A 17,645-nucleotide genomic window follows, 5' to 3' on the forward strand; every position below is an offset into this window, starting at 1 on the left:
GCCCCGTTTGCTGCAGAGGAAGAAAGAACATTTTCTCATATTTCTAGCAGATTCGCAAGGCCAACCTTGGAGTACTAGCAGACAGTTTTGAGAGGGAAAGAAGGCAAACACCAGAGGCTTACAGTTGGAAATATGGAGCTGGGGTGGGGGCAGGTGTTAAGGGCGCTGGACTCCCACATGGCCAACCATCATTCAGTCCTGCACCTGGCGGCTTGCTTTCTTGCTCTCTCTCTGTCCTTTCTGGTCAAATTAAAATAAATTAATAAAGTTAAAATAATTCTTTTAAAAAATATGGAGCTAGGCAGAAAATGGTATCTATGTATAGTAAATCGCAGGGTGGGCCTTGCTCTTCCACATAGGGCTCTAAACCTGGGGCGCGGTGACCAGTATGAAGAGTCATCCCCGGAGAGAGGGGAGGGCAGGGATGAGGACTGCAACCGCACGCCCCAAGGTGGAGACACTACTGGGGCGGGCCTTCCAGAAGTCCATTATGCCACTCTTCCATCTTCCCAATGTGGAAACTGAGGCTTCGGAAGGTTGCCCCCGCCCCGGGCTGCCCAGAGAACAGAGAGCAGGGCACACGGCCTGGGCTGTTCTCGGCTACACCTGCCTCCCGGCACTCCCAGAGTGAGGTGCAGCACTGGCCTGTGGCTGGCCTCCATCTTGGGGGAACCTTGGCCATGTGATGGCCCAAGAGTGGCCACTGGGAATAGGGGTCCAGAGGGGTAGAGGCACTGTCCAGCCAGCCAGCCTAGCCGGGGCAGGATGAGCCCAGGCCTTTCCAGCCATGACAGGCTGGGGAAGGGCGACAAGTGAATGATCTGCTCCCCCCACCAGGGACCTAGCCCCAAAGGACCGGAACGGTGCATCTGACCCTTTTGTCCGTGTGCGCTACAAAGGCCGGACACAGGAGACCTCGGTGAGAGACCTCAGGGACCTCCTGTGCCTCATCTCGACATCACCTGGGTGGTCAGGGTGGGGCCTGGGTCTTAGGAAGGCATCTCAGAGAGGTGGGCGACCTGAGGAGACAGCAGGTCCCGCCCTTCTGGCCATCCTGGCGGTGGGTAGGCGGTCCAGCCAGAATGGGGATAACCTGAAAAGCCCCACAGCTGCCCTCACTGCCTTCCTGTCTTCCAGGAAACAGCCGGATGGTGGGCTCAGGCCTGATGGGGAGGGCGTCGAGGTCTGTTTTTTGGGTTTTTTTTTTAAGAATTATTTATTTAATTTTGTTTATTATCACTTTTTAAATTTGATCAGAGTGAGGCATAGAGGGAGTGAGAGAGAGAGGGAAAGTGCGAAAGCAAGCCATCAGGTCCAGGACTCGAACTGTGGTTGGTTATGTGGGAGTGTCCAGTGCCTTAACCACCACGCCACCTGCTGGTCCCCGAGGTCTGGGTTCTTGATGCAATCTCTACCATTTTGCTGCATGGCCTTGGACACTCTGGGCCTCAATTTCTCCATCCGAGAAATGGGTGGAGGTGTAGACAGGGAGTTCTTACCTCTGCAGCTGCAGAGCCTCCGGGGAGAGGGAGCTGCAGGAATCCGGGGCAGGCTTTGGGCCAGCTGTGCCAGGGAGCCCCATGTGATCAGCCCAGCCCCTCCCACTGCTCTCTGGGCAGATCGTGAAGAAATCCTGCTACCCACGTTGGAATGAGACGTTTGAATTTGAGCTGGAGGAGGGATCTGCAGAGGTGCTGTGCGTGGAGGCCTGGGACTGGGACCTTGTCAGCCGAAATGACTTCCTGGGCAAAGTGAGCACCGCCCTGGCAACAGTGCACCTGCCACCGCCCCAGCCACCCCTCGAGGACACCCTTCCAGTTTGCCCAGAGAGACATTCAGGAAGCTTGGGATTCCTAGAACCAGCAAGTGTCCCTCCACTGCCACAGCTGCCCAGGGACCCTTGGAAGTACCCCTTATCACTAAGAGAACAATGGTTGTCAGGAAAGAGACCTCGTTGTCCCAGCCCTGCATGACCTGTCACCTACCCATCCCCCAGGTGGCAGTGAACATCCAGAGCCTGTGTGTGGCCCAGCAGGAGGAGGGCTGGTTCCGGCTGCAGCCCGACCAGTCCAAGAGTCGAAGGGATGAGTGAGTGCTGGGCTCTAGCTGGGATGGGTCGGTGGGGGTGGGCATGCTTAGATTTGAGAACTGGCTACCGGCAGGCAGGGCAGGTGAGCTGGTCAGGAGACGGGCACAGCCAGGCCAGGATCCTTCTCACCAGGCTAGACCTGGCTTCTACTCCTTCCCTGCCGTCCTGCACTCAGCCCAGTCCTCTGGGCCCGGAGCCAAGACAGGTCTCCTGCTTTCTGCCTCCTGGAAGTTTCTAGTACAAGCCCTAGCTCGACCCCCTCACCAAGGTGCCCCGGGAATAGGGTGACCAGATCCAGGACAGACTCAGCTAAACTGAGTTTCAGATACAAAATGGACACCTCTTTAGGAGAACCATGGCCATGCAATATTTGAGACATACTATTAAGAAAAAATAAGAAAAATTGAAATAAAAAGACTACTTAGGTTTAACCAGGTGTCTTGTAATTTTATTTTGCTAAGTCTGGCAGTCCTGCCCTGGAAGCTCTGTGGCCTGCTTGCTGCGTTCCCACACCCCTCCGGTAGTTCGCATCTCTCTCCCTGCAGAAGGCCCCGGAACCCTCATGCCTACCCTTGACAGCATGGGGTGCACGTGTCCAGCACCGGGCATTGCTGTGGAGCCAGCCCAGGGCTGTGCTGTGTGGGCAGCATCACTTCCTGAGCTGTCCTGTGCTTAGAGAACTGCAGTCCCGCCCTACAGCTCCAGCCCTTCACTGCGGCCTTCCCAGGATGGGATGGAGAGGGGCGGAGACGGCCAGGGCGGGGCTAATTAGACCGTGAGAAGCTTGGGCAGCACCCTCACCCAGAGAGGTCAAAGCAAAGAAGCCCAGAAGTTAGATCTTCACAGGTTAGATCTCAGGGCCAGCTGTGGTATGGTGGGTAGGGCGTGGAGCCCATGTGGTCGAGGGTGTGGCTTGAGTTCCAAACCTGGTGGCCTGAGAAACCTGGGTGTATGTGCGAGTGAGCCCAAGATCCCGAGAGAAAGGAGAAACAGAGACGGGATCTCAGGGTGGCCATGCTCGGCGGTGGCGGGGGTGGGGGTGCTTTCTTCTTTTGTGTCTCTGTCTTTGTTTCCTGGTGAGCACACTCATCTTTTTTTTTTTTTTTGAGAGATTTTCACTGTAGGGCGCGTGCGCTCGCCAGACAGACAGAGAGAGACATAGAGACAGAAAGCGAGAAATCACCCCCCAGGGGGGATGGTCACGCCGCAATCCCTTCTCCTCCATTCTCCTCTCGGGATCTTGGGCACGCATGCACACGCGCCCAGCGTGAGTTTTAAGCCACCGAGTCTGGGACACGAACCGCGGTCGACTACGTGGGAGACCAGCGACATAGCCATTACGCTAACTGCTGGTTCCCGAGCACACTCATCTTTTGGCAAATTAAAAAGAGAGAGAGAGAAGGAAGAAAAAGGGGAAAAGGGAGGGAGAGATAAGCGTGCCAGGCTGTGTGTGCGGGTGCCCAAAATCCTGACTGGAAGGGGAAATGGAAACAAGGGCTGTGACCCAGCCGTGCCCTCTGTGGAGTGCTGTCTCACTTTGTCTGTCTCTGGGGAGCACATGTGTTCTCTGGTTAAAAAAAAAAAAAAGTCAGACCTTATTTGTGTTACCCTGACGAAGCCGCAGCTTCTCTGGCAGGTGGCTGTGATGGTTAGAGACCTGCTTCTGGTGTGAAGTGTGCGTGTGAAGGTGTGAAGGCACCATTACCTGGAAGTGTATAAATGGTAGATTCAAGGTTGGGGAGCCCACATGGGTCAAGCTTGGGGTCCATAGGAGTCTGGAGGTGACAAAGACAACAGGGTTCCCATGGGTAACGAGGCGAGGCGGGAGGAGCTTTCCAAACAGAAAACAGCACAGGCAGTGCACGGGAGGTGGGCAGAGCAGGGACCCCACACAGGGCCGGTGGCAGGTGGAGGACATGAGCAGAGGGACTGGGAGGCTCACCCCAAGGGGGGAAGGCCGAGGCCATGGGAGGGGACGCAGCCCAGGGCGGCCGGGGTCCCTGGTGGAGAGGTCACAGACTGCCCGTTCCAGGGGCAACCTGGGCTCCTTGCAGCTGGAGGTGCGGCTGCGGGACGAGACGGTGCTACCCTCCTGCCACTACCAGCCCCTGGTGCAGCTGCTGTGCCGTGAGGTGAAATTGGGCGTCCAGGTGAGGCCGGGCAGGCAGGTGGGAGGGTCCAGTCATGTTGGCCTGTCCTCCCTGTCCTTCTAAACCCACAGAAAAGGGGGTTTTGAGGAGAAAAGTGCCCAGGGTCCCGGCCAGGCCATCCCTTGGGAAAGTGCCCCACGGGGCTCTGAGGTCCTCAGAGTGGAGGGTGTGGATGTCCGTGCATCCCTGGCCCTGCCTCTTCTTGCCTCCCACAGGGCCCAGGGCAGCTGATCCCACTCATCGAGGAGACGACAAGTGCTGAATGCCGCCAGGATGTGGCCACCAACCTGCTCAAGCTCTTCCTGGGGCAGGGACTGGCCAAGGACTTTCTGGACCTGCTCTTCCAGCTGGAGCTGGGGCGTACCAGTGAGGAAGTGGGGCCTGGCCAGGAGCCGACCTCAGACGTGGCAGGGGTTGGGGAGCCCTGTAGGAAAGAGGCTGATAGGACAGATAGGAGGGAGCGAGGGGAAGAGCAAAGGGCAGAAGTGGAATGGTGGCTTGGGAGGGGGCAAGGAGGCCCTTTGCTGTGGGGCCAGCTTAGAGCCCCCAACCCCAAAGCCCGCTGTCCCCATCTTTTCCCCACAGTCTTGTCCCAATCCCCTATCCACAGAAACCTCTCCTTGCAGGTGAGGCCAACACCCTGTTCCGGAGCAACTCTCTGGCTTCGAAATCTATGGAGTCTTTTCTGAAGGTGAGGTCTCATGATATATAATCCTATTTTATAGACAATGACACTGAGGTTTAGAGAAGCCAAGAGTCAGTTGGGACAAGTATTGTCTTACGTAAGAGTTGAGCTGCAGGGACCAGCAGATGGCATAATGGTTGCATTGCTAGACTCTCACATAGTCAACTGGCAGTTTGAGTCCTGGACCCAGTGGCTTAAAATCATGCTGGGCACGTGTATGCGTGTGCCCAAAAGGAGAATGGAGGAGAAGGGATTGCAGGTGGCCATCTCCCAGGGGAATGATTTCTTGCTTTCTGTCTCTCTCTCTGTATCTCCAGCGAGTGCATGTGCCCTATAGTAAAAATCTCTCTCTCAAAAAAAGAAAGCTTGCTGAGCTGCCCCACTCATGTCATTGGTTGCATCCTGGGCAGTTACAGCGCCAGACGGCTCATGGGGCAGGTGGGGAGGCCGCTGTGGGGGATGGCGGACAGCTGGTGGGGAAAACAGGACCCATGCAGCTTGTGGTGGCCTGCAGGTGGCGGGAATGCGGTATCTGCACGGGGTCCTGGGCCCCATCATTGACAGGGTATTTGAGGAGAAGAAGTACGTGGAGTTGGACCCCAGCAAAGTGGAAGTTAAGGATGTAGGGTGAGGCTGGGGTCATCCCTGGGGGGCCGGTGGGAATTGGGTATAGGGTCTGTCTGCGAGGGTGTTTATGGATCTGTCTGCCTGGTTTACCTGTCGTCGTTCTGCCCGCCTTCTGTGTCCGGGTCTCGGCCGATGCCTTTCGGCGCTTGTCTCCGGAGCCCCCGTCCGCGTCGTGTGTGCAGTGGCTGACTGCGATCCTCTGTGCTGATGCCGCCCTGCCCACGCAGGTGCTCAGGGCTGCACCGCCCACAGACCGAGGCGGAGGTGCTGGAGCAGAGCGCACAGACGCTGAGAACCCACCTGGGGGCGCTGCTGAGCGCGCTCTGTCGCTCCGTTCGCGCATGCCCGGCAGTGGTCCGCGCCACGTTCCGCCAGCTCTTCCAGCGCGTGCGCGAGCGTTTCCCCAGCGTCCAGGAGGAGGTGCGCCCTCTGCTGGCTGGACTGGGGCGGAGGGAAGTGAGAAGTGGGGAGAAGGAGCGGCGGAGAGGGTTCGAAGCCAAAGGCCGGTGGAGGGGAAGAGTCCTGGAGCCAAAGGGAAGGGGGCTGTCAGGAGCCCAGCCTAGGCCTGGGGGAATCCAGCCTCTTGTCTCCCACACCCTTCCAGAACGTGCCATTCATCGCTGTCACCAGCTTCCTGTGCCTGCGCTTCTTCTCTCCCGCCATCATGTCTCCCAAACTCTTCCACCTGCGGGAGCGGCATGCAGACGCCCGGACCAGCCGCACCCTGCTCCTGCTGGCCAAGGTGCGGGCTGTGTGTCCCCCCCTGGTTCACGGGAGGATACTCGTACTTCACAGTTTACAGAGCTTTCTTATGGTCCTCAAGTGAACAGGTCTGCAGGGGGACAGAGGTTGCACAGCTAGTCAGTGGTGACTCGGACCTTTACAAGCGGGTCCATTCCCAGACAGTACCTGTCTGCTCTGCACTGAGCTGGGGCTGGGCTGCCTTGTGTGGCAGAATCTGATATTAAACCAGCAGAGGAAAGCCAACAGGTGGGGCCCAAATGGCCTTAATTATCATAGTCCCCAAAGGCTTCAAGCGCTGTGATCCATTCATTCCTGATCCCTGTGGCTCTGGGTGGACCGGAGGAGAGGGCCTCTGCCACCTCTGTCTCCATCTACCCCGGGAATGGCATAGACCTGTAGGGGTGGGGTTCAGAGACCAGTCCGCTGAGCCAGGAGAGTCTGGTCCTTCCTGCTGTCATCCCTAGGCGGTCCAGAATGTGGGCAACATGGACACACCAGCTTCAAGGGCTAAGGAGGCTTGGATGGAGCCGCTGCAGCCCATGGTGCGCCAGGGCGTGGCGCAGCTTAAGGACTTCATCACCAAGCTCGTGGACATCGGGGAGAAGGAGGGTGAGTGCTTCCCTGTGCGGCCCCACCCACAGCCTCCTGTTCACTGTTCCTTCGCTCCTATGTTGCCCACTGCCCTGGTCATGTTTGCCCCATCCCTGGCCCTTGGCTCCACCCACCACTCTCTGTATCTCCTGTGGCCCAGCCCACCGCCTCCTGGTCACACTGGGGCCTCCTGGGCCCTGTCCTCACTCACTTGGCTCACTTGTCTTCCCTTCCTGGGCTACAGAGCTGGACCTGCAGCAGACGCTGAGCTTACAGGCACCACTTGTGAAGGAGGGGACACTCTTCATCCACAGGACCAAGGGCAAAGGACCCCTCATGTCCTCTTCCTTCAAGAAGCTCCACTTCTCACTCACCACCGAGGCACTCAGCTTTGCCAAGACGCCCACCTCCAAGGTGAGTAAGGAGGGAGGAGGGTGAGCGGGGCTCTGAGAGATTGTAACACCCTAGAGGCATTGTCCCCTTCCTCGGAGCCCATCCCTGGGTCCACTGGGGTCAGAGAAGAAGGCCAGGCCAGGACCAGCTGCAAGGTCACGCTAGACAGGAAGATGACGCCCTTGGCACGGAGGGGGCTTGGGTCTGTCTGGGTGACAGCCCACTTCTCCAAGACTTCCAAAAGACTGTTTGCTTGCCACTGTCCTGTCTTTGCAGCTCTTTGTTAGAAAGTTCTTTGATTATTTCATTATTTTAATTTTTAATTTTGTTCAGTTGCCAAAGGGTGTGTGTATTCACCAGAGAGAGACAGAATGTGGGAGAGGGAGAAAGCTCTGGTCACTGCAGTGCGATCCCATCTCCTGTTCTCGGTTCACATGTGCCTGGTGTGTTTTTCAAGTCACCAGGGTTGGGATCTGGCTCCCTCAGGCTACTGGGGCAGCCCACAAAATTATTTACCTTGAGCTGAAGCCTGCTCTGACTTTCTTCTCTGATCTCTGCTCTGACCACCCACTCTAACACCGCAGAGACTGTAGGCCTAGTATACTGTCCTCCAGAGCCACTGCCCCCTGAGCTTCGTAGCTGTTACACTGTGGCAGACAGCCAGTGTTTTTCTCCATCTTCCTGGTATGCTTTAATTTGCCAAGCAGATCTCCTCTGGGCCTCACTGGGGTGACCCCTCTGCTGAGCCTAGCTTTATTTTTTTTTTTTGGAGAGGTTTTTGCTATAGGGTGCGTGCGCTCGCCAGAAAGAGAGACAGAAAGTGAGAAATAACCGCGCTCGCCAGAAAGAGAGACAGAAAGTGAGAAATAACCACCACCCCTCACTGTTCCTTCGCTCCTATGTTGCCCACTGCCCTGGTCATGTTTGCCCCATCCCTGGCCCTTGGCTCCACCCACCACTCTCTGTATCTCCTGTGGCCCAGCCCACCGCCTCCTGGTCACACTGGGGCCTCCTGGGCCCTGTCCTCACTCACTTGGCTCACTTGTCTTCCCTTCCTGGGCTACAGAGCTGGACCTGCAGCAGACGCTGAGCTTACAGGCACCACTTGTGAAGGAGGGGACACTCTTCATCCACAGGACCAAGGGCAAAGGACCCCTCATGTCCTCTTCCTTCAAGAAGCTCCACTTCTCACTCACCACCGAGGCACTCAGCTTTGCCAAGACGCCCACCTCCAAGGTGAGTAAGGAGGGAGGAGGGTGAGCGGGGCTCTGAGAGATTGTAACACCCTAGAGGCATTGTCCCCTTCCTCGGAGCCCATCCCTGGGTCCACTGGGGTCAGAGAAGAAGGCCAGGCCAGGACCAGCTGCAAGGTCACGCTAGACAGGAAGATGACGCCCTTGGCACGGAGGGGGCTTGGGTCTGTCTGGGTGACAGCCCACTTCTCCAAGACTTCCAAAAGACTGTTTGCTTGCCACTGTCCTGTCTTTGCAGCTCTTTGTTAGAAAGTTCTTTGATTATTTCATTATTTTAATTTTTAATTTTGTTCAGTTGCCAAAGGGTGTGTGTATTCACCAGAGAGAGACAGAATGTGGGAGAGGGAGAAAGCTCTGGTCACTGCAGTGCGATCCCATCTCCTGTTCTCGGTTCACATGTGCCTGGTGTGTTTTTCAAGTCACCAGGGTTGGGATCTGGCTCCCTCAGGCTACTGGGGCAGCCCACAAAATTATTTACCTTGAGCTGAAGCCTGCTCTGACTTTCTTCTCTGATCTCTGCTCTGACCACCCACTCTAACACCGCAGAGACTGTAGGCCTAGTATACTGTCCTCCAGAGCCACTGCCCCCTGAGCTTCGTAGCTGTTACACTGTGGCAGACAGCCAGTGTTTTTCTCCATCTTCCTGGTATGCTTTAATTTGCCAAGCAGATCTCCTCTGGGCCTCACTGGGGTGACCCCTCTGCTGAGCCTAGCTTTATTTTTTTTTTTTGGAGAGGTTTTTGCTATAGGGTGCGTGCGCTCGCCAGAAAGAGAGACAGAAAGTGAGAAATAACCGCGCTCGCCAGAAAGAGAGACAGAAAGTGAGAAATAACCACCCCCCCCAGAGGGGATGGCCATGCCGCAATCCCTTCTCCATTCTCCTCTCGGGATCTTGGGCACGCACGCACATGCTCCCGGTGTGAGTTTAAGCCACCAGGTCTGGGACTTGAACCGCAGTCGACTACATGGGAGTTCAGTGACATAGCCAATAGACCAACTGGTGGTCCCCCAGCTTCTTTACCTCTGGAGAGGCCTTCAAGTCTTCTCAGTGTTTCCTCACAGCCACAGCAAAGCCTGCTTATCTGCCAGGGCCCTCTTTCCCCAAGTCAGGGTCATCTCCGGCTCCTTGGCATGGTGCGCCACCCTTCAGTGGCACATCCTGTGTTCCCCTGTGCAGCAGGTACACCCCAGCATGGGCAGCACATCTTCTGGGCTGGATGGAGGATCCTGCCTCTCCCTTTGTCCTTTGGCAGATACCACCCTGCTCAGAGGCATGCTCCCAGGAGATGGCAGTGTGTCTGCTCTGCTTGTCCCTGAGCCCAACGGGGTGGGGGCCTGGATGCCAGACTGGGAAGTGTGGGCATCAGCCTGAGGGCCATAGGGACAGTCACTCAGATGGTGAGGGGCCTGAGTGAGTTCTGATGGGAGAGAATTCAATAGGCAAGGAGAATGAGCTGGAACCTGGGGGAGGGGGGTGGACAACGTTCTCAGGTTGTGGGCTGCTCAGGGGTGTGTGTATTTTAGATGCAGACCTTCCCTTAGTCCCAGCTACATCTCATCAGATTTGATACTGGCAGGAGGTGAGGGGGCACGGAGGGGACATGCATTTTAGAGCCTGAGAAATAAGGATGAGTTGGGACAGTAGTCAATGCAGAGGCGCAGGGCTTGGGCCATGCAGGCGTGACTTCGTAGCTAGGTGTGCTGGCGTCTGCACTGTTCCAGAGCTCAGGCTCCCCAAGCTTGCTGGGAAGGCCTCTCCCTTCCCAGTAGCTGGGCACTTGGCCACTGGCAGGCTGTGCTCTGTCCTGGCAGGCACTCAGGAGCGATGGGCACCTTGGGTCCTCCACACAAAACCCTGGTGCTGCAGAGGGGAGGCTGGGGCCCAGGGACAGAAGTGGAGCCTCAGGTCCTGAGTCTCCCTTCCCTTCCCGGCCCCAGAAAAGCACCCTCATCAAGCTTGCCAATATCCGGGCAGCAGAGAAGGTGGAAGAGAAGAGCTTCGGCAGCTCACACGTCATGCAGGTCATCTACACAGATGATGCGGGCAGGCCCCAGACGGCCTACCTGCAGTGCAAGGTACGGGCTGTGCCAAAGGGGTAAGGGGGCACTGCGAGTGGAGGGGCTGGGGGAGTGGTGTGCTGGGAGTCTCCCCAGGTGGGCCAGGATAAGGAGGGAGTGGCCTCTCACCCTCTTATGACCACATTTGGCACAGCGGGACACGTGTGATCTGACATGAATGCAGCGTGTATGTGTGTGCGCACATGTGCATGCACGTGTGTGCGTGTGTGTGGTCCTGGACTCTGAGCATCTGGGAGGCCATGGCCATGGCCATGCCTTTTTGGGGGCACCCACATGTAGGTGTGGGTGGTCCAGGACATGGTCCCTGTGATTTGGAGCTTGTCCACTGCACCTCAGTGTGGGAAACTGTACTTGAAAGTACCCGGGTTGGTGAGTGTGCGTTTCCGTGGATGCATCAGCGTGCACTGATCATGCATTTGCACACACGCCTGGTTCTGGGTGCATGCTCTCAAATACTCTTTCTGTCCATTTAGTAACTCATTTATTTAGAAAACGTTTTTCTCAAGGTTCTAGAGAAAGCAGAGGCCCTGGCCTCAGGAAGCCATACCCAGGGAGGAGTATCAGGTGGTGACAGTGCCCTGGAGGGAGCCAAAGGAGAATGAGAGCAGAGGGAGGGGCCGAGGGGGGGTGCAGCAAGGAGGGGTGCAGCAAGGAGGGGTGCAGCAAGGAGAGGTGCAGCAAGGAGGGGTGCAGCGTTTTCTTTTTAAAGTTGATTTATTGCAAGAGCAAGTGAAAGAGACAGAGACCGCGCCCCCAGCAGGACCCTCATGCCATCGTGCACCCCCAGCCTCAGCCACCATTAGATGATGGGCACACACGTGCGTGGCCGAAGTGGGTTGCTGGGTAGAGCACAGAGCCACCCCTTGGGGTCCTGCCCACTAAGAGTTCCCTTTCGAGTCAGGCTCCAGAGCCACAGGGAAGAAGTGGTGACAGCACATGTAATTGGCAGGTTCTGGGCTTCAAGGGGCATGGCGCGGGCCAGCGGTGCTGAAGTCAGCCCACACCCTGCTCACCCAGCCCCACGCCCGGCGTGGACTCGTGACTTTCCCACTGAAGGGCAGCCTTTCCTAATTCACTCAGCTGCTGAGTGGGCTCATGGGGAACGTGGCGTCCTGAGTGGTCCGGGAGCCCCAAGTAGCGAGGGCCACTTAGAGGAGGTCTCCCCCACCCCGGCCCCTGCAGTGCGTGAACGAGCTGAACCAGTGGCTGTCCGCGCTGCGGAAAGTGAGCATCAACAACACTGGCCTGCTGGGCTCCTACCACCCTGGCGTCTTCCGCGGGGACAAGTGGAGCTGCTGCCAGCAGAAGGACAGGACAGGTGGGCACGGAGCCTGGGCCCTGTTTGCGTCTGCTCACAGCAGGCCTCGCACCCCTGGCTGGGAGAAGGGACCCCTGAACCTGCCTGGCCAGCCTGGCTGGGTGCCCGTGGTGCACCTGTGGGAACTGACCTGAGGAAAGCCAGCCCCCTGCACCCCTCCCATCACGTGTGTGATGCTTGTGAGGGGAGACTTTGAAGGCTCTGAGAGCTGAAAACTCAGAATCCAATTTCTCTCCTTTTTTTTTTTTTTTTTTAATTTAACTCAAGAGACAATGTGTACATGCATATGTAAGAGAGAGAAACACTCTGTTTTTGGTGTGTTTCCTTTTTAGTTTGCTTTAAGGGATATGTGATCACCAGAGAGAGAGGGGGAAAGTGAGAAATCACTCCCTGGGGAGATGGCCACACTGCAGTCCCATCTCTTCCATTCTTTTCTCGGAATTTTGGGCATGTATGCACATGTGCCTGGTATGATTTTCAGGCTGCCAGGACCAGGACTTAAACTGCAGTCAGCCATGTGGGAGTCCAGCGCCTTACCCACCATACCACCTGCTGGCCTCTTAATTTTTTTTTTAAGTTTATTTCTTTTTTTTCTTTTTTTTTGAAGAGGATTTTGCTATCGGATACATGCGCTCGCCAGAAAGCGAGAAATCACCCCCCATGGGGGATGACCATGCCACAATCCCTTCTCCTCCATTCTCCTCTCGGGATCTTGGACACGCGCCCGGCGTGAGTTTAAGCCGCTGGGTCCAGGACACGAACCGCGGTTGACTAAATGGGAGTCCAGCAACATAGCCATTTTGCTAGCTGCTGGTCCCAAGTTTATTTCTTCCATGAGAGAGAGAGACAATATTCCCAACTGGGTCTTGTCACCATGATCCCTCCCCAGCTTCAGCCAGCTCTAGGTCATGGATATACGGGTGCCTGGTGTACTCAGGGAGATCTGTGGACATGAACTCAGAACCTTCCCGCATGGGTCAGCCTTGCAGAGCTTTGCATTTTACTGTTGTTCCATCGTCCAGTCCAAGTTGTAAATTGTTTAAGTTGTTTTTAATTTTCATTAACTTTATTAGCCTCAAGTGGCTAGAGGCTACCCTCTTGGACAGTATGCTTCTAGAACTTTCAAGATCTTCCCTTTATCCACACCTACTTTACAAAATAGACTCACTATTTGGAGCCCCTGGCCTCTAGGCCAGGCCAGGCCTCAGGCTTCAGAGCCAGGTGTGGAAGTAGAACCTAACCCCCTACTTAGACCAGCCCTGGATTTGCAGTTTCAGCAGTGGGTGGGGATTGGTGGCTCTTGGTGACTCTTTTCAAGGACTTTGCTGGCTTGTCGACCCTACCTGCAGCCTCTGACTGTAGCCATCACAGAATGCCTTGTTACTGAAGTGGGGCTTACCATGGCCTGTTATCCCTTTTATGGGGGAGAAACCAAGGCTTAGAGAGGGCAGATAACTCTGCCTAAGGTCAGGAAGCCAGCCAGTGGCAGGGCCAGCTCATTCCAAGGCACGAGCCCTTGTGCCCACTCCCTCAGTCTCATAGTCCAGGCTGCTCCCTGCTGCTTCCCAGGCAGGAAACCTCCCTGGAAGTTGCCCAGCTTGCCCGAGTGGTATCCCACAGAACCCCCATGCTCCAAGCTCTGGCGTCCTACACGGTTCAGGAGCTGAAGTCAGGATGAACCGCGGCCCCAGAAGGGTGGTGTGCTTCAGGCGCGGCCTGGGCCAGCCTGCACTGTGCATCGAGTCCATCCTGCTCCTTCTCCAGGCCTTGGTTTCCCAGGACATTGGGCGTGGTAGTCCCACAGTGCCTGTTCGTAACTCCCCCTCCCTGTGCTCCAGATGGAGGCTGCGATAAGACCCGGTCCAGGGTGACGCTGCAGGAGTGGAACGACCCTCTTGACCATGACCTTGAGGCTCAGCTCATCTACCGGCACCTGCTGGGCGTGGAACCTGCACTGCGGTGAGGAGGCCATGTAGGGGCAGCAAGACTACCCAGGAGAGCCTGTAAAGCCCTTGGGGAACCTGGCAGACTGGGGCTGGAGCTGGGGTGTGGGCTGCTCTGGCCTGGCCACCTCCTTCTAGTGGGCAGCCCTCATGGTCGCACCCGGGAGGGTGCCTGGACCACCTCGGGTTAGGATGAAGCCCTCAGAGTCAGGGCCATGGCTACTTCCTGCCCTGGGCTGACCCTGCCTCCCCACGGTCTGAGGGTACTCAGCCAGCTCCCTGAGTCTCTCGGCCCTCTTGCCTAATTCAGTGGCTCCTGAGCCCTGACCCTGTTGCAGCTTAGACAACAGGATGCTCTCCCAACACAACTTTAGAAACAGGACGCGGGGCCTCAGTCTCTCTCGGGTGGGGCCCAGCATCAGGAGGCATTAAGGTGACCCCGCTGCTTCCTAAGAGCGAGCGTGGCCTGAGCTTGCTTTTCTTGCTCACACCGTACATCGTGGCACATGGGGGCTGGGGGCGAGTGGGGTCCTCCTTGCTCCTCATCTCTTCCCTTAAAACCCTTCAAAGCTCAAGCTTTTGCCTAGAAGCACTGTTCCCCTGTGAGCTGCAGTCACAGCAGCCTCCTGTCACTTGGCGGCCACCTCCTCTCTGATGGTGTAGCCCTGACTCACTGGCACTCCCTGGGTCATGCCTACTCCTATCCCCTTGTTCAATGATTTATCCTCCCTTTAGAGGGTGATGGACCACCCTGCCCTGTACTTCCCACCCACCTGGACCTCACTCCAGACCCTAGAGTTGTCATGAGTCCCCCCCTTCCCCCTCCATCTCCTCACCTTCCTCTCCCTCCTCTTCCTGTTCACTTGCAAGGCGTTTCATGTGTAAGCACATTTAATATTCAAACAGGACCAGCGATGGCATGAAGGGGACTGTGTCCCGCATGGCGGGTGGCATGGTTTGAGACCCAGACCTGGCAGTTTAAAAGACAATAGGCGTGTGTGTGTGTGTGTGTGTGTGTGTGTGTGTGCGCGCGTCTGTGTGTCTGTGTCCCAAATCCCGAGCAGAGAAAGGAGGAGAGGATCACAGTGTGGCCATCCCTCCTAAGGGGTACTTTCTCACTTTCCTCCTCCCCTCCTCTCTCTCTTTCTCTGTGTCTCTGGCTGCGAGTGCATGTGGGTTAGAGCAAATTTAAAAACAAATTTACAACCATGGAACCAAGCCTGTGCCCTTATGCCCATTTAGGCCAGAAAGTGACCAAGGAGAGATTAGAACCTAAGCCCCTTGGCTCCAGTGCCTTTGGTCCTAACCACTACTACTGCTGCCTTGAGAACCCCCACTCCAGTACCACTCTAGCCACCCCTCCCATTCCAGCTCCCTTCCTCTGGGGTCTGATACCAACAGGCCTTCCCTCCACCAGTGCCTCTCGATCCATTGACTTCACTGCCTTGGGCACACATGCACATGCGCCTGGCGTGAGTTTAAGCCACCAGGTTCGGGATTCAAACAGTGGTCGACTACATGGGAGTCCAGCCACATAGCTATTATGCCAACTGCTGGTCCCAGCCCAACAATTCTTTAAAAAAAAAAAAAAAAGTGAAAGTCCCCAGGGCAGCAGGTGGTATGATGGTTGAGGCTCTGGATCCCACATGGGCAACCATGGTTCAAGCCCTGGACCCAGCTGGGTCTCCTCAACCTCATCTCCCACCACCATCCCCTTCTGGATGCGCCACTGCAACCACTCCCACCTTCTTGTGCTTCTGGCCTTGCTCCCCCAGTCCTTGCTGTGTCCTTTGCCTGAAAGTTCTTCACCAGATTATCACATACTCATTCCCCTGCCTGATCCAGGTCTCTGCTTAAATGCCACCTCGTCAGAGAGGCCCTTCCTGACCACTGCTGCTCTCGCCCTGTGGGACTTGTGGTCATGGGAGCTGAGTGAGCATGTCGTCTCATTTCTGGCTTATCTGCTCACTACTCTCTGAGCCCCTCAAGGGCAGGACTTCAGCATGGCTGCTCTAACCCCAATGCTGAGAATAGGGTTTGGCACCTTCTAGGCCCTGTAGATTCTGGGTGAGTGGAGGGTTGGGCAGAATGGCATCTGAGCTGCTCTGTGAGGTGTGACGGAGGCTCGCGAGGAGCAGAGCAGGGTTGGTGGAGGCAGCGTGGATCAAAGGTGAAGTTGACCATCCCCAAGAGAAGCAGTAATGAAGCCTGGCAACCCCACGGGGCCTGGAGGACTCCCAGCACCCACCAGGGTGGCAGAAAGCCTGAGTGGGAGAAACCCTAAATTAAGAAATTCAAACAGGAGGTCACCTGGCAGCTCATCCTCTCTCTGTGTGAACACAGGGCTGTACCTAACAAGGCCGGGATCTCCAGTGAGCCCCGTTAGGAGCTGCGCCTAAAATGCCAGTCCCACAAGGAAAAAATTCACTCCATGGCCAGTCAGTATTAGGGGACTCCATGGCCCCAGCTGGCTTCCCCAGGAGCCCTGTAGAGTAGGAGTGACGTGGACTCAAAGGCAGGAGTGGGGGTCAAGGAGGCAGTTGGAGGAGGGAGGGGGAAGGTGACCAGGGTTGAGACTGGGGCCTACGGTTCTTTCTCAGAGGTTGAGCCAGCCCTCGCCCCTAGAGCCCCTCAGGAGGCCCATACTGGGGGCCAGCCCTCCTCAGTAAGGGCACCGGAGCTCTGGCAGGGGCCATCATGGTTGCAACCCTCACTCTGTGCCCCCCCGCCCCAGGGAGAAGCACCGGGAGCTGAGAGGAGGCACTGAGGCAGGCGCCATGCCACTGGGCCCTGGCGAAGGTAGGTCCCTCCCACTGGGACTCGTGCTGTGACCTGAGCCCTCTTTCGGAGGTGTCTGGGTGGGATCCTCAGGCCATCAGCCCTGCCTGCCACCCTCACAGCTCCATTTGCCTCCAGCCTCCAAGGACCCACTGGCCCAGCTGCTCCAGGTGCTGCAGGAGCTCCAGGAGGCCCATCGCTCCAGCCCAACCACTCCCCTGCCTTCGGAGCCCCACCGCCTCTTGGAGCTGCAGACGTGAGGCCTGCCCTGTGCTCGGTGTCCAGCCCCCTGCCAGGTGCACTCTCACTGGGGTGCAGGCCCTGGGTGTCTCCTGGGTGGGGCAAATTGGGGAACAGGGACAAGGGTCCAAGAGTCCAAGGGTCCTTACAGATCTGACAAGGCCATGGCCCGTCGTGGCCACCTGAAGTCTCTGGGGGATTTAGGTGGCTCCACTTCTCTGCCAGACCTGGCTGCCCAATATGGCCCCTGCAGCCACCGCTGCCACCAGCCCAGACTCTGCAGGGACCTTCCTCTCACCACCCCTAAGAAGGTTCCTGCCCAGTGGACCGTCCTTCTGGGACCCAGAGAAGGAAACAATGCAGGGCCCCTGAGAGACCAGGCCTTGACCTCAGCACCCACGGGCTCCCAGTCACCTCCGCCCACTCCCCGCTGCCTGTGCCCCTCAGGAGGGGCCTCGCGGTGCTCTGTTGCCGACAATAAACCTGCTGTCACTGCAAAGGCTTTGGGATCCTGTGATGGGGGTCTGGGGAGAGAGTGGGTCCTGAGGCACCCAGAGGCCACTGGTGGGTGGCCAAGGAGCCAGGCTGCCCGCAGAGCCACTGCACCTCCTGCTCCCTTGCCTGTGCTTCCCCTGTCGGGGAGGCTGCTTGCTGCTCCCAGCTACTGTCTCCACCATACTCCTGGGCTCACTCCTCCATCCTCCGTGGGTGTTGCAGCCCCAGCAGCCCCCAAACAAGGCTCTCCTCAGGGTGTC

At 57.0% G+C, this 17,645-nt stretch overlaps 1 protein-coding gene across 2 annotated transcripts in view; it reads left to right on the forward strand.

The window, feature by feature from the left end:
* The window catches only part of RASA4B (RAS p21 protein activator 4B), a 28,379-nt gene extending 10,999 nt beyond the window's left edge, over positions 1 to 17,380 (forward strand). Inside the window, exons 6-21 of one of the 2 annotated variants that reach the window (XM_006155652.2) lie at positions 838 to 919; positions 1,620 to 1,751; positions 1,997 to 2,088; positions 4,122 to 4,239; positions 4,455 to 4,605; positions 4,866 to 4,930; positions 5,439 to 5,551; positions 5,779 to 5,971; positions 6,156 to 6,293; positions 6,760 to 6,904; positions 7,131 to 7,300; positions 10,471 to 10,608; positions 11,794 to 11,929; positions 13,768 to 13,888; positions 16,607 to 16,671; positions 16,789 to 17,380. In XM_006155652.2, the coding sequence (XP_006155714.1) occupies positions 838 to 919; positions 1,620 to 1,751; positions 1,997 to 2,088; positions 4,122 to 4,239; positions 4,455 to 4,605; positions 4,866 to 4,930; positions 5,439 to 5,551; positions 5,779 to 5,971; positions 6,156 to 6,293; positions 6,760 to 6,904; positions 7,131 to 7,300; positions 10,471 to 10,608; positions 11,794 to 11,929; positions 13,768 to 13,888; positions 16,607 to 16,671; positions 16,789 to 16,910 (1,981 nt within the window). In that variant the 3' untranslated portion in view covers positions 16,911 to 17,380. The remainder of the gene's footprint in view (positions 1 to 837; positions 920 to 1,619; positions 1,752 to 1,996; positions 2,089 to 4,121; positions 4,240 to 4,454; positions 4,606 to 4,865; positions 4,931 to 5,438; positions 5,552 to 5,778; positions 5,972 to 6,155; positions 6,294 to 6,759; positions 6,905 to 7,130; positions 7,301 to 10,470; positions 10,609 to 11,793; positions 11,930 to 13,767; positions 13,889 to 16,606; positions 16,672 to 16,788) is intronic. The other variant, XM_027774655.1, reaches the window with a different exon arrangement.
* Positions 17,381 to 17,645: the final 265 nt, after the last annotated feature.

Source organism: Tupaia chinensis, unplaced genomic scaffold, assembly GCF_000334495.1.
Source record: "Tupaia chinensis unplaced genomic scaffold, TupChi_1.0 Scaffold000465_1, whole genome shotgun sequence".
Taxonomy (NCBI): domain Eukaryota; kingdom Metazoa; phylum Chordata; class Mammalia; order Scandentia; family Tupaiidae; genus Tupaia; species Tupaia belangeri.